General features: G+C 40.2%; 1 protein-coding gene across 2 annotated transcripts in view; it reads left to right on the forward strand.

Moving 5' to 3' along the window:
* vdra (vitamin D receptor a) overlaps positions 1-14,768 on the forward strand; it is an 89,450-nt gene that overhangs the window by 69,205 nt on the left and 5,477 nt on the right. For both annotated transcript variants that reach the window (XM_028583812.1, XM_028583813.1), the window contains exons 4-6: positions 8,251-8,435; positions 12,177-12,276; positions 13,352-13,529. In XM_028583812.1, coding sequence (XP_028439613.1) covers positions 8,251-8,435; positions 12,177-12,276; positions 13,352-13,529 — 463 coding nt within the window. The remainder of the gene's footprint in view (positions 1-8,250; positions 8,436-12,176; positions 12,277-13,351; positions 13,530-14,768) is intronic.

Below are 14,768 nucleotides of genomic sequence, written 5' to 3' on the forward strand. Positions count from 1 at the left end.
TCTCACTGTGAGTCTTGTGATGTAACTTAATAATAATAACCCAGTATAACTCTTCATTTTTAATGGGAGATGGTATACTATGTTCTTGAATGCATCTTTGAGGATTAATTACAATTCAGTTACCCTCTGTTTTTGTGAGTATGTGTTTGTCTTCCTTTATGCAATCCTCTTTTTATTGGCAGCTTTTTCTAAGCTTCACCACCCTTCAGTTAAAACTGTATGTGTTTGTTTGTGTGCCCGCTGTAAGCTGTGCCAGCGGAGTTTGTAGTAAACACTCCTATGCTGTCCTTGTTTGACAGAGGTGAGATACATGCCAGAAAAAAATCTCCCCGCTTGTGTGTGGGAGTGAATGTATTTGCATGCCTGCTGTGTTTGTCTGTTTGCAGGGGTGTGTATTCGTAAAAGGATTAGAATCACAGTAGAGTTTCTGAGATGTTTCAGCCTAGATGATTGAATTCCCACCCTCAGTGTTTTTCAGTAGCAAAGCTTATCCTGTGGTGCTGCCCTCAGTTTGCCTCCCTAATTTACATTCTTCATCGTCTCTCTGAGGCTTTTGTATTCTGTCTCTTTAACCTTTACACCTGTATTACCATAAGTGCCAGATGCTTAATTTGTAGTTGGATAGACATGTCGATTAAGATTATCTCTTTTTATTTTTTATTTTTAAAGGTCAAGTTTGTAACGTGTTTAGTTGTTCATTATCAAAATCTGTGTTGCCCATTCATAAACTTGTCCTTTTTCGTGAATATTTACCTCCACCATCAATTCCAAGTATTCCTTTTGGCTTGAAATTTTACATTTGCATTCGCATGAACTGGGGTAGACGCTCCATATTCATGCGCCATCTTGAAATACATTAGCCGGTAAGGGACATACAGGACATACTGCTCCGCCTTTTGGGTTTTCGCTGTCACATGACAAACTCACAGGTGCTGCTAATGCTGCTAATGGGTATCGTCGCTTCCCGGCCCCGGCAAGTTTGAAGAAAGAAACATGGAGGACCACACGTATTCAAAATCCAAATTTCAGGAACAAGAGTCTTCTTCTTCGCCCAGAAAAAGAAAAAGGATATTGAAAAGAGCAAGAGACCGGCTACCATAGTTGTAATACGTACTTTGAACTGCGTGGTGCGTGAGAGTTGATTACAATATATGATCTCAGCGCTAGAGCAGAGAAATTCCTACACATTGGACCTTTTAAGATAATTTTTGGGGGCTTTTCTGCCTTTAATGGACAGGACAGGTGAGAAAGGGGAGAGAGAGGGGGAAGACATGTAGGAAATCGTCACAGGTCGGAGTCAAATCCGGGCCTCTGCGTCGAGGCATAAACCTCTAAATATATGTGCACCTGCTCTACCCACTGACGCAACCCGGCCACATTAAGTTTATCTTTTAAAGCATTTTCACCAATATACAGTATATTTGTGCGATGTGCTATCCAAAGATAGTTGAGAATTAAATGTTGTGTGCAATATAGCACATTTGTTTTAGCAGTAACTCAACCAGCAAATACATTGCAAATGAAGGAAAGAGAACTGAAGTCCACATAAAGACATATTCAAATTGCAAAGTAGATACAGCCAAGTATCACCGAATGTGTTTATAGCCCATTTCTTTCTGCCACCATGTACTGGTATTGGTAAGCCGTTTTCCGAGACACTCGGCATGTGTGGGTGCCCTGACGCCTGACTGACCTGAATTCACCTCCTGGAACATCACACTCCTGGGGCAGCAGTGGAAAAACATTGGCCACACACACCAAATCCAGCTTGACATAATATCACACCGAATGGGAGTGTTAGCAGCATCCATTGTGTTTAACTGGTCTGTTGGCTGTTTAATGAGTAAGCCCGCTGTGAACCTCTGGCCTCCACTACAAGGAGACTCTGCCTTTCCCTTTTTGTCAGTGTCTCTGGCATTACCCGCTCTCTCTGTTTGCCTTTCTTTTTTGCCTTTCTTTCTCTGCTCATTTCTGCCATGCAGGGCACTTCACCACATCCAATCAGTCGCTTTCCGAACAGCAAACCTTCTTTTTGGTAAACTGCTGTGCGTCTGCCAAGAGCTGTGGGGTGGTCAAGATGTTCCTTTGATGGTCTGTTGTTTTTGTGAACTCCTGCCTTAATGATGCCATCTAAGGCTCAAACTTGGCTGGGGACTGACTGACTCAATCATGTCCCAGCCTTAGAATAGCTTCTTTGACGGCCTGTGCCAAACTTTGACCAAACTGTACCTATTCATGATTGGGCTTTATGCTGCATACTTGGATGTCCTCACCACAAGGAGTGGTTTGAAGCAGTCTGCTTGGACTGGATGGACATTGGAGCGTAGCCAAAGCAGCCTAATTAATGACGATGGGTTAAAAGAGATGAAAGCCAAGTAAATCCTTTGGTTAGCTAAGCAGTCAGATTCATTCAGTTGCCAATTTAATCCTGTGTAGCCAAACTGTTGTTGTTGTTGTCGTCGTCGTCTGCATCGCCACAATATGCTGTTATGTAACACCGCTTCTGTGGTTGCAATCCAGGGTGCAGTCTAGTTGAAATATAGTTGTTTACAGCTTCCAGGAAAACAGCCAGTATTTAGTATGAGGTGCATGATCTGAGCTCTATTTAATTTAGAGTCATTTGGGCCATCTCATTGGCCTCTTAAATAAGCAGTTACTGTAAAGAATGTATTCATTTGGTTTTATTCCATTGATCCAAATATGCACTTAAAATTGTCAAAGCTAAAAGCTTTAGCCACATATTTTATTGACATAAACCATTTACAAATTGCTGAATTAACAGACGGAAGACATTAACACAGTTTAAAAAAAGCAAATTTATAGGTTACTACAGCAGAAAAACACAATAGTGTAAGGAGCTATTATCCTGCATTCAGCTGACATGGACAAGGTCTCTATCTCTTAAAAACGGCCATGCAAAATGTCATGCCTATAAACCTTAACGAATAGCATCATTTGATGGAGCTAAATTTAATGTCAGTTAATGAGAAATAGAAGAGTCTCTGTTGACCGTATGTGCGTATTGTGACCTCATGGCTCTGGGCCTGTCTCTCTTTGGCCGTCATGCTGTCTGTCTGCCTGCACAGTTGAGCGCATCATGGGTAATCAGTCACTGTGGCAGAGAGTCAAAAGGATAATATGGGCAGAGGCATTTAGGGGTCAGTACACTACTCCAGCAGTGACTTACAGAGCCAGGCTTCAGACTAGGGCTGTCCCTAGTCTGAATTAATCTAGCGATTTATTTTTTTCGATTAGTCGACTAATCTAACGATTAATTTTTCGATTAATGTAACGATTAATTTTTCAATTAGCGATTATTTTCCCATTGCTGAGTTATTAACAATTTACACAAAACCAATTTCAATGAGGTTCACATCTCTATTTATTAAAAATTGTTTAACACTGCACTGTGCAACCTGAAGCCAGATATAGGCTATCAATCCAACCACAAAATAAAGTCACTTTCAGGAGGAATACAAAAATAAAAACTTAAAGTAAACAGAGCAAGTGCAAAAAGAGAAGCCTGTATTTGCTTTTTTAACAGGAGGTAAAATAATGAATAAGCTCTTGTTTAACATCCGCTTTAATTTAACTTTTAATTATTTGTATCTAAAGGCTGTTTAAGCACTGTAGGGAAGAGAAGTTGGACAGTTTTTTTTTGTCTCGTTCCAGTGATTGGCACATCTGAGTGATGTCGGATATGCGTTAGCATGTTAGATGTCTTTCCACTTACATGCCCAACAACTGCTGAACAACACCGACACACCTTCCTCGTCTTATCCATCACTCTTTCGCCCGTAGCCTACTACTGTAACTGACCCAAAGACCAAAGTTCTCAAGGTGGGGACGGCGTGAGACAATAGGACATGACATGGGAGGCTCCAGGCTGCAGCCATATAGTCTCGAGGTTTTCCCAAACTGGCGATCTTAAAGAGGCCGGCAGGTCCCTCTAACTCTTGTGGGTCGCCACCACTCACCATACTCGTCCTTTCGTGCTGCCATCTCTGATTCACTCACTGGACCGTCGACCTAGCTTCAGGGCTAAGGCAGGGCTACAATTTAGGTGTCCCTAGAACCCGCGTGTCTAACAGTAGTTCCACATTACATTAGTTCCACATTAAATTAATTAATTTGCACGCAAGTTTTATTTATTTATTTTAAATTTTAATTATTTGCGTCGCCGCATTTACGTAATCGATGACGTTGATGAATCGTCCCAGCCCTACTTCAGACCTGGATGACAAAAATACTTTTATTCTTTGTTCCATGTGTGCTATATTCAGGGTGCCAGAAGAATACTGAAGTAGAAAAGCGGTTTGCAATTAACTTGCTAGAAATTTGGTTTAGGAAATATTGTGCATCCTTGTTTTTTGGTTCAGTGGTAAATATTTGATCTGAGTATATAATTGTACAGTTCTTCTTGTGGGTTGTGTGCTTATGTGTTATGTTATGTGCTGGAAAACCTGCAAGGTGTTCTTATGTACGTCAGCAACATCAAATAATGATACTTTGAGTGACTTAACGCTCTTCATGCTTTTCTTCTCTGGGCACAAAAGAAACATCATGACGAACAAAAAGACAAACACATACCTGAATAGAGTATGTTAAAGTTTAATACGTAGTAGTTATGTGCGATACAGTGTATGTGGGTGTGTCCAATTACTTTGTTTATAATGAGCATTTACAGGCACACATGACATCTATAATCTTATAACTCAATTATAACAATGGCGGTGATATAGTGTTAAAACGTGTTTTGATTTAAGTAATCAACCTGCTCTTTTTACAAAGTAGTGTAATGTAACAGAAGGAGTTTTTTCAGACCTTATTACAGATGTCACATCCACACATGGAATATTTAAGCTGCCTGTTATTCATCTTTTATAAAATCTCTTCAGGCACAGTTTGTATTCCAGGGTTTCCTGTTTGACACCACGAGTGGCTACTTTGCAACCCACATCCAGATGTTGGTCATTCTGTCTGTTGCTGAGAGGCGTCTTTAAAAGAAAAATATTGTACTGCAGGAATTGTGTGTTGGGTTAGGGTTAGGGCATTCTCCCTCAAATGTTGAAAATAGCCTTTCCACAACAACAGTTTAAACTGGAGCCACCAGACTAACGGCAGCTCCAGAGACTTGGTCTGCAGTGCGAGTTAAAATTGAAATTTTAAGATGCTGAGGTGCTGTTGCTAGTGTGACAAACTCAGTGTTGCGCTATATTCATCCACTAATGGTGGCTAGAGCTGGGTATCAGTAAAAAATGACAATACAAGTACAAGTACCGGTACAAATGGAGTAACAAGTACCAATACCGGTACAAATGGAGTACTTCATTTGATACCTTTTTTTTCCTACTTCATTCAATACCCATCATGGAAGCACTCCATAGCATAAAATGCCACCACCACTACCTGCTAGCTAGCTGCTGGTAGTGGGCCAGTATGATGTCGCATTGTATTGAACGCTTGCGGTGATTTGCTGTGAACAAAATTTTACAAATAGTAATTTTTTTTCTAGTTCTTTGTATAAAAAGGATCGATTGCAGGTATTGTTTGACTGTAGAAGTTTCGATACTACTTGGTATATGGAGTTATTTTGGTTGGTCGATACCTTTTTAAAGGTATTGAGTACCGATACTCAAATGGTGGCCCACCACAGCTTAATTTTCAGTACTCAATGCATAATATTATCTAACACATCTTAGTCATTCATGATAGACAGTCATTCTGTCATTCACAGTATTTTCACAGCAGAGAAGTGCCCGTGTTTTCACTTCTGCTCTGCACTGTTGTGTTATTTGCTGCAATAAGCTGAAATTGATGTGTAAAGCTACAGGATGACTTCAGGGTTATTTGTTGTGCAGAAAATTAGTTAGTTAAGGTGGTAGGGTTGGGGTTGCCATCTGACTGAGGTGTGTGTGTGTGTGTGGGGGGGGTTATGTATATAGACTACAGAGTCTGTACTACATTTAACAATTAGCCTACTTATTAAACACTAAATATTAATGATATTATTATTTAAAAAAACGTGCTATAACAGTGTTACTTGCATGGCTCCCATTATCCTCCGTGACACGCTCTCTTCCACTTTGCCTGACAACTCTTCTCCAAAATAAATTCACTCACTCAAAGCAGATAGTACGCATGAAATAAAAACAGGACATGTAATTACACTGTGTATAGTGTGTAACTACGCTAACTAACCGTGTTGTGAACCGCATGTAGTGATTAAAAAAAACAGACAACAGCTGTGTCTCAAAGACCGGGCAACAGCAGCCGGGACGTTGAAAATCTACACGCGAGAGGTGATGGATAGTTCCAGTCACACGTCATGTATTGACTTTGTTGAAACAAGAGAAGAAAGCCTCACTGATGTGAAGAACAGGACAGAGATACATATATAAATGCTCTCTACTTGCCATATACCAACGCTCCGGTAAGTCCACTCAGCCAGTCTCTGCCCGGGCATGCCCCAGCTGGCCGCACATTTGTTGACCAACTCTGACGCTCACGCGACGGTGAAATGGCGATTTATCCATTAAATGTAAATATATATATATATATATATATATATATATATATATATATATATTTCTTTCTTTTTTTGACGACTTAGTTAAGGCGCCTGCCTTAACTGCAAAGTGCTGTGGGAAACCCAGGAGTTGACACTAATACAGGCCCTCTGGCATTCTTCCCAATAACAGAATTTTAATTTGAAGGCCTATACTGTGATGCCACTTTAGGAAATGTTGACAACAATGCTGAAAGTTGGAGAAAAAAAAAATTATTGAAAAGTATAAAAACACTTGGGTGTTGGGTGTTAAATCTGTTGCGATAGATATAAATCTGTAATGAATAATTAATATTAAAGTAATGTAATGCTCTAAGACATGTAGAAGTGGCATGCAAACCCATGAATTCCCAAAAGATCCTCTCATCTAGTCAAACCTAAGATAGTCATTATAAACAGTATGCGTAACCCATTCTGCACCACTGTTCCACTCTGCCTGCAGTCTCTACTCCTGCAGCATGAATAAGGTAAAAGGCACTTTAATATCCAACGCCCGCCGCATCAGCCATATGAAAAGGCAGCAGACATGACAGGCCTTTTCTGCGTGCCAAGCTCACAAGATGAATGGTTCATGGAACCTGGAATGGAAATATTTGGAGCTTACATTACAGCTCCTTCACCTAGTTTTAAAAGCTAACTTTGTTTAACTGCTGACAAGTAGCACTTTTTTTTTTTCTTAAAACCACAATCCATCCTAAAACTATATTCATTATTCGCGTTATCATAGCCAGTTCAGGCAATATTTTTGGATATAAACACAGATATTATGTATGAACATCCCTCCTTACGTGCTATGAGTAAGCAGACTTAATGATATTGCTTTTGTAATTGTCTTGACATCAACGAAAGTGTTAAGGTACAACATAAGATCTGCTTTTCTTTCAGTGTGGGTCATCATAAGTTCATTTTCCTTGTTTCCTTTTTTTCTTGAAACTCATCATAATTAGGTGAAAAAACAATCCCATTAAACCCAAACCCTTAAATTAAGAAGAAGTACCTGGATTGATTAAAAAAATTAATACGTTTATATCTATCTATCTATCTATCTATCTTTGGTGCAGTATTATTATCCACTTTAACACAAAACCTGGTCACCTTCTTTGATTTATTGTGCCCCCCCTACAATGATTACCTTAAGTTCTTTACTGTGTGTAACAACATTGTGATGCAGATAGTGTAAAGAGAGTGTGGTGTCATTACTACACTGTGTGTGTGTGTGTGTGTGTGTGTGTGTGTGTGTGTGTGTGTGTGTGTGTGTGTGTGTGTGTGTGTGTGTGTGTGTGTGTAAACCTGCGCCTGTGTTTACTTTCACTAGATTAGACACAGTGAGAAGAGCCCAGATCAGTTACACCTTGTGATACTTGGGGTGTTAATGGAGTTACCGCTTGATTAAATCACAAGACCTGTTTGCAGCTTTCTGTCTTTTTGGTGAATTTCAAAATATCTCTTTCCAAAATACATATTATCAATGTTTGCATTGACATGAATGCAAGCCATTAGTATGAGGAATTTATAATGTAAGAACAGTTAAATGAATGTGGGAAAGTGTGTAAAATGCTAAGCTTTACTGATCTGGGCAGCTTCAACATCCATGTTTGTGAATGTGTGTGTGCTGGGGATTTCATTTTGTCAGTTCATTGCAAGCTATTTGAATATATCTTCTATTCCATCCTCTATTGCAGTCATCCTGACAGACGAGGAGGTTCAGAGAAAGAAGGATATGATATTGAAGAGGAAAGAGGAGGAGGCAGCCCGGGAGGCAATGAGGCCACGTCTGAATGAGGAGCAGGCCCGGATCATCTCCAGTCTGGTGGAAGCTCACCACAAGACCTACGATGCCTCCTATTCTGACTTCTCCCGCTTCAGGGTTAGTCCAGTACAAAGCCAAACCACATTCACATTATCATCCGTGCAGCCAAAGTCACTATGTGCTCCACCATAAATATGGGTGGAGCAGGTCATGATGTCATGCAGCGGAAGGGAGGGTTGGCTGATGCATGGCATCAGGCCATAACACTACATGTTCCAGTAAAAAGCTAATTGATAGAGAAGCAACGTTTTCTATTTTCAACACGAGTTGCATACAAAGCTGTGTTCTTGATATTTATTTTCTAAGTAAGCAGCCTGCCACCATAGAAACTAAATTCCTTAGAGGTTAAATGCTAAAGAACCGATAAAAACAACAAGAGATGTAATAATAGTATATGGAGACCATCTGCTCTGGTTTACCACAACACTACAGACCGTGGCATTCTCTCTTTTATGACAGTAATTGGCTAAAGTAGGCTAAAATTATAGCTAAAACACTAGGAAAGGCTGCTACTTCTTTATGTTTGATCTTCAACAGTACGGCATGTAACTGTACAAAGTTACCTTAGACCATGGCCACATTCTCAGTTTGGTTTGGCTGGATTAACTTTTAGTAATCAGACAGTACATGGGCCGACCTCTAGCTCAGAGTATGCACCCCATGTAGGCCGAGTCCTTGGCAGCGGCACAGGTTGAAATCCGACCCGTGGCCCTTGGCTGCATGTCGCCCCCCCCTTCCCCCCCTCTCCCCTTCCCCCCCTCTCTCCCCCCTCTCTCTCCCCTTTCCTTTCTTGAAGCTGACCTGTCAATTAAAGGCCATAAAAGCCCCAAAAATACTAATTAAAAGAAAAACCAGACAGTACATAGGGTCTTGTTTGTATTTCTAAATGAATGCACCAGTATTTAACTTTAGGCAAAGACCGCACCAGTGAGGCTTAGCTCTTGGAGCTAACGTTATTTGTTTGTTTGGTGTTTCCAGATCCAACTAAATATAGGAAGAGACTTAAATAGAGGACTTAAATGACATTAGCCATGGTGAAGTTGATAGCCTGAGTCCGAAGTCAGAAGAAAACAGACTTGCGAAACGGCTTGCATTTTCAGTATACAAGCATACGTTGGTAGCCTGACGTGGTCCTACTCAGATTCTAGTCAGGATGTGAGTCTGAAACTGCTCCATTGGGCTGTGATTATGGGGCGTGTTCCAACCGAACCAGGGAAAAAAATGCCTCTGCATTCATTGGATAGACCTCCAACCAATCAGAGCAACGGAACTCAACACTGTGTATCGTCTCCATAGCAACCACTCTTTGCACAATGCATTTGTTCTGACTTCCGACTTTTAGACTTTTTTGAAGCTGATATATCATTTGTTTCTTGTAAATATAAATGTGGATAACGTAAAGTGATAGTGACATGCTCGCTACAGTTGCATTTCTAGAGATGGATCGGCGAAAACGCATTTTATTTCTCTGATTCACGGCTTTGTTCTAGCGCCGGCGGTCCCTCTCTTCAGTCTCTCTCTATGTCTCTCCACCATATAACGCTCTCTCTGGGCGGGGCTAAGTTCGGCTGGCATCCAGGCTAATACGTTGGACCTGTTACTGTAGACAGCAGTACTCCCGGATTCAAAACGTGTCAGGATTTTAAAACAGCTGGTTCAGCCTTGTGGCTAAATGTTGCTTAGCAATGCAAAGACCCTGAGGCACAGGAACTGTATTTAATGTTTTAATGTGTTAATGTAATTTCTGTTTAAATTATTTCTTGGGCATTTTTAAGGCCTTTATCTGTATAGGACAGCTTAGACCCAAAAGGGGAGAGAGAGGGGGAATGACATGCAGCAAAGGGCCGCAGGTTGGAGACAAACCCACGGCCGCTGTATCGAGGAGTAAACCTCTATACACGGGCGCCTGCTTCACCAGGGGAGCCACACAGGCGCCCTGATATTTATATGATTACATATGGCATTTTGTTGGCAAGTGGCTGTCGTAGAAGTATAATGATAATTACGTAATGCATACTCAAGGGTGCAATCACATCTACGTTTTGGTTTCTTTGGTCAAAACCAGAATCAGAATGGAGTTTGTTACCAAGTAGGTTTTCACATACAAGGAATTTGCCTTGGTGTTTTAAAGGCCCTGGACACCCACACAGTTGTTTTCAGTTAATCTGGCTGATCGGACCTCTTCCCAGGACTGTGTGGGTGTGTATAGACTGATTGATTGACATCTTCCCGAGTCTCCGATTAGCTTTTTTTGCACCTGTTAGGACAGGACAAATGACACCTTTATCATTCTTATTGGTAGATGAAATTTGTGACATAATAAATTCCCATCAAAGCTCCAACCCACCTTCAACCTTAGCAGAGGTCTAAAAGGTCAGAACAACTGAAATCACCTGTTTTTATGTTTTAAAAAAAAGGATCTTACTCTTTAACAAAAAGGTTGTCCTCCTTAGAAATCCTTTCCATAATGTTGTCAGACACTTAGAATTTTAATCTGAGTGGCAAAACGAGCACTTTTGTGAAGGTAAATACAAGCTGGAAAATTGCCCTATTAACTTACATTGTAGCCTGTTTCACTGCTGCCGACTGCAGTAATCTTGCTTAATACTGGACCAATGTCAAAGATCATTGTTCCCATCAGTCACGTAGACACAAAAACATAGGAAAATAGGGTCCAGGTTGAAAAAAACAAACAGTAGTTACCCTTTAATCCAACAGCCATTGTTGCATTTTTGTGTACTTGTACTGTGCCAGTATTAGAAGAATTATCTTCTCAGCTCTCCATATCAGTTCAGACCACACGAGGAACATACACATTTAAGGAGGTGGTGACAGCCAGATTTATTATTGAGCGGTGTAAAATGTCTACACTTGTGTATGAAAGTAAGGGGATTCAGCGCTGCTCCTGTGATCTTGAGATAGCTGTGAATAAAGTCTGTAACCGCAGTCCTGTTTACTTGAGACCAGCATGTCAGCTGCCATGGCCTGTGTGTGTTTTCAGTTTACTTGACACCCGTAACGCCTCGCCAAAGGCATTTCTCCTCCGGACAGCGGCGTCGTATTTTCTCCCTCCCATGTCATGAGCTTGATACTTTCAGACGACATTCTCTCTGCGAACCACAACATTTGGGTCGTCCAGAGTAAATGAGATGGAGGATGCAGATTGGATGGAACGTCTGAGAAAGTCTCAAAACACTTTTGCCTTTGGTCTGTGATTTATTAGTGCAAAGAGTGATTCCAGGACACACTGTGCAGACAGCTATAACCATCATATGGATTGGTGTCATTTTGAACTAAGAGTGAACCTTACCAGATAAAGCACTCAATTCAATCACCTCTAATCAGTCAAAAAAAAAAATTGCAATTCACAATTGTTTTCTTCAAGATTAATAAAGTGGATGCGTACTTAATAAGCCTCATGTTGTCCCTGGGTCAAATTTGACCTGTTTTCAACGCTTTTTGTATATCAGAAATATGTGACGTTGAAATAAGGGATGCTGAAGTAAGCACCAAAAATGTCGAAAAAAAACAGACAAAGTGGGGGGAAAAGCGTAATTTTTTTTTTTTTTTAAAAGAGACCAAAACAACGATTAAAAACTTCAAAAACACAGTGACCAAAACGTTGAAAAAGAACCCACAAAATCGTTTAAATAAAGACGGAAAAAATCAACAAAAATGTTAAGAAGGGACAAGAAAAGTGTTTTTTTTCATGATCGACAGGAAGGCAACAAAAAGGTTAATTTGTCAATGTATTCCAGCGATATATTAATATTTGTGTTTCTCTGTGTGTATTCGCAGCCTCCAGTGCGTGAAGGCCCAGTAACACGCAGTGCCAGCAGAGCTGCCTCCCTTCATTCCTTGTCTGAGGCCTCCTCTGACTCATTCAACCACTCACCTGGTGAGCGTCATTCTCCTCCTGTCTTTGTTCGCTTTCATACTTCAAGGTTAACTTAACCAAGGACACGGCAGTCGTAAAGAGCTCTGTTGATTTAAAAATGCATAGAAACATCTCTGCGCCCACTGTCTACCTCTGCTGAGTTTTAGTGTGCCAATGAAAGCCCATCCATCATCTACAGTTGTACATCTACTCTTTTACCCAGCAAGGCTCCTCACTGGAGAGACTAGCACATATCAAATGTATGCCTATTTGTTAACCTCATGACGTACTATTTATTGTGTTTATGTTCTATTTATTGCGAAGACTGTTTAGTCTTTACAATGTTGTCCTTGTTCCTGCTGTACGTTACTATCAAATAGTTTGCAGTCAGATATCCATCTAAGTGTGTTAGTTTGCACGAAAATGCCAGGATGGGGAGTTATTAGTGCAATTTGAAAATACGGAATGGTTTTGTTCTTATTTTATGTTGTTTGATGTTGATATAACAGCATATTCACAGGTCTTTAAATGTCTGAAGAGGTCTGTAGTTACCAAAATAATGGCTTTTAATTTGCCTTTCATACAAACAAATCACATTTTATATGTTATGTATGAATATTTTAGCTCATCTAAGTTTTGTTGTGATGTAGATTTTCCTTGTTCTTATATTGCTCATTTTAGACCACACTTTAGCTTCCTTAAAATTAGTTGACCCAAGGCAGGAGCTAATGGGAATGCTAATAAAGAAATAAACTACTTGCTCACACTATATGAGCTTGAAAAAAAAATGTAGTTGTTTATTTGTAGTTTGTGTTTCATCAAGTAGAATAAATCAAACATGTTCTATAAAATGTGTTTCCTTAAAGTAGTATACACTTCTGCAGTCAGTATTCATTATGTCATGTGGTTTATTTAATTTCTTTTGCAGCACCACTGTGTTCTCACAGCAGTGTCTTGCCTTGTTTTAACCTCTTACTGGCATTTGATATTTCTGTGTCTAAAATACTTCTTTTTAATCACTTCCTTACCCTGCTCCTGTACTCTTTTTGCTTTCTTCCGCTGTACTCCTCTTGCCTCCTCTTCCCCTCCCAAACAGAGTCTGTTGACACCAAGATGAACTTCAGCAACCTGTTAATGATGTACCAGGACGGTGCTAGCAGTCCAGACTCTAGTGAGGAGGACACAAAACTTTCCATGCTGCCCCACCTGGCGGACCTGGTCTCCTACAGCATCCAGAAAGTCATAGGCTTTGCCAAGATGATCCCAGGCTTTAGGTAAAAAACTGTGTACACCGCAGCGATTGCTGGTAGATTGTGAGGTATCATTACAGGGTAGCAGCATAGATTGCTGTTTACACAGTGTCTTAATATGCCTCTGCGCCGGCTAGCTGGAGGCTTTATGTTTTCGAGTAGCCTGTCCGACCGTTATTCAACACCATAACTCAGGAACAGAAGGGGAGGCATTTGGTCGGATTCTGAGTTGGTGACACTAATCTTGAAACTGTGCTGACTGTATAGATCTTTTGTGCTGCTGGGTTAAAAATGTGTGTGAACATCCACGTCCTCCAAAAAATACACTTTATACCTTTTTTATCAAATTCCTTCCAACAGTCTTCACGACATATAATGGGAGTCTAGACGGATGTGGATGTAAACTGCAAACCTTACTGGTTGGCGGAGACATACAACTGCGAGGCGGTAATTCTAGTTTATTTTAGAAGTGAACAAGGTCAGAATCTTCTTCATTTGTCACAGTAGGGCTTTTAAAAAGAATATGTACATAATCTTGCTTTCTAAAAGCTAATATTGGTGGACAGACCTTGATTCTGAGTTTTTATTTGACGATAGCAAAAAATCTCTTGCAACACAATGTCAAGTCAGCTTTAATGGCATTTGCATGGTTCTTACTGAATCTAAAATAACTATAGATTTAGATTTATTATTATTATTTATAGATTATTTATCGTTTTAGTCCTTAATCAAGCAAAAATGCCAACCATTTGCTTGTTTGATAAAAATGTGAGAATTCGCTGCTTGCTTCACTATTTTATGACATTTTATAGACAACAAGTATAAATCTAATAATCAAAATGTGTCATGTTAATTGAAAGAAACAAGAAATGCTAGTTTGAACCCTAATCACGACTGCTGAAGCTGACCTGAACCTTTGATTGGCTCAGTAGGGCTCTGATATTAATGCAATATATGTTATTATCCTCAGGTGCTATAAATCACATTCTGGCTATGTTGAAAATTAAACTTTATTACCCCTGCAACTATCTGCTGCTTTATTGGAGTTCTGGTAATGGTTTTGTTGACTAGTAAAATGCTGCTGCATCCAACCAGTAGCACATACAGACACAAAGGTTAGCAGCCTGAACGAGCTCCCCGCCCACACGCAGAGCACATTGATTTGCTGCCCACATGTATGTAGGACATCATTGGGTAAAGTGAGATGCTATTATCACAAACAAACAAGCTCTTCCAGGAATACGCCGGAACAGGCTGTAGCTT

This window comes from Perca flavescens, chromosome 7, assembly GCF_004354835.1.
Source record: "Perca flavescens isolate YP-PL-M2 chromosome 7, PFLA_1.0, whole genome shotgun sequence".
Classification (NCBI taxonomy): domain Eukaryota; kingdom Metazoa; phylum Chordata; class Actinopteri; order Perciformes; family Percidae; genus Perca; species Perca flavescens.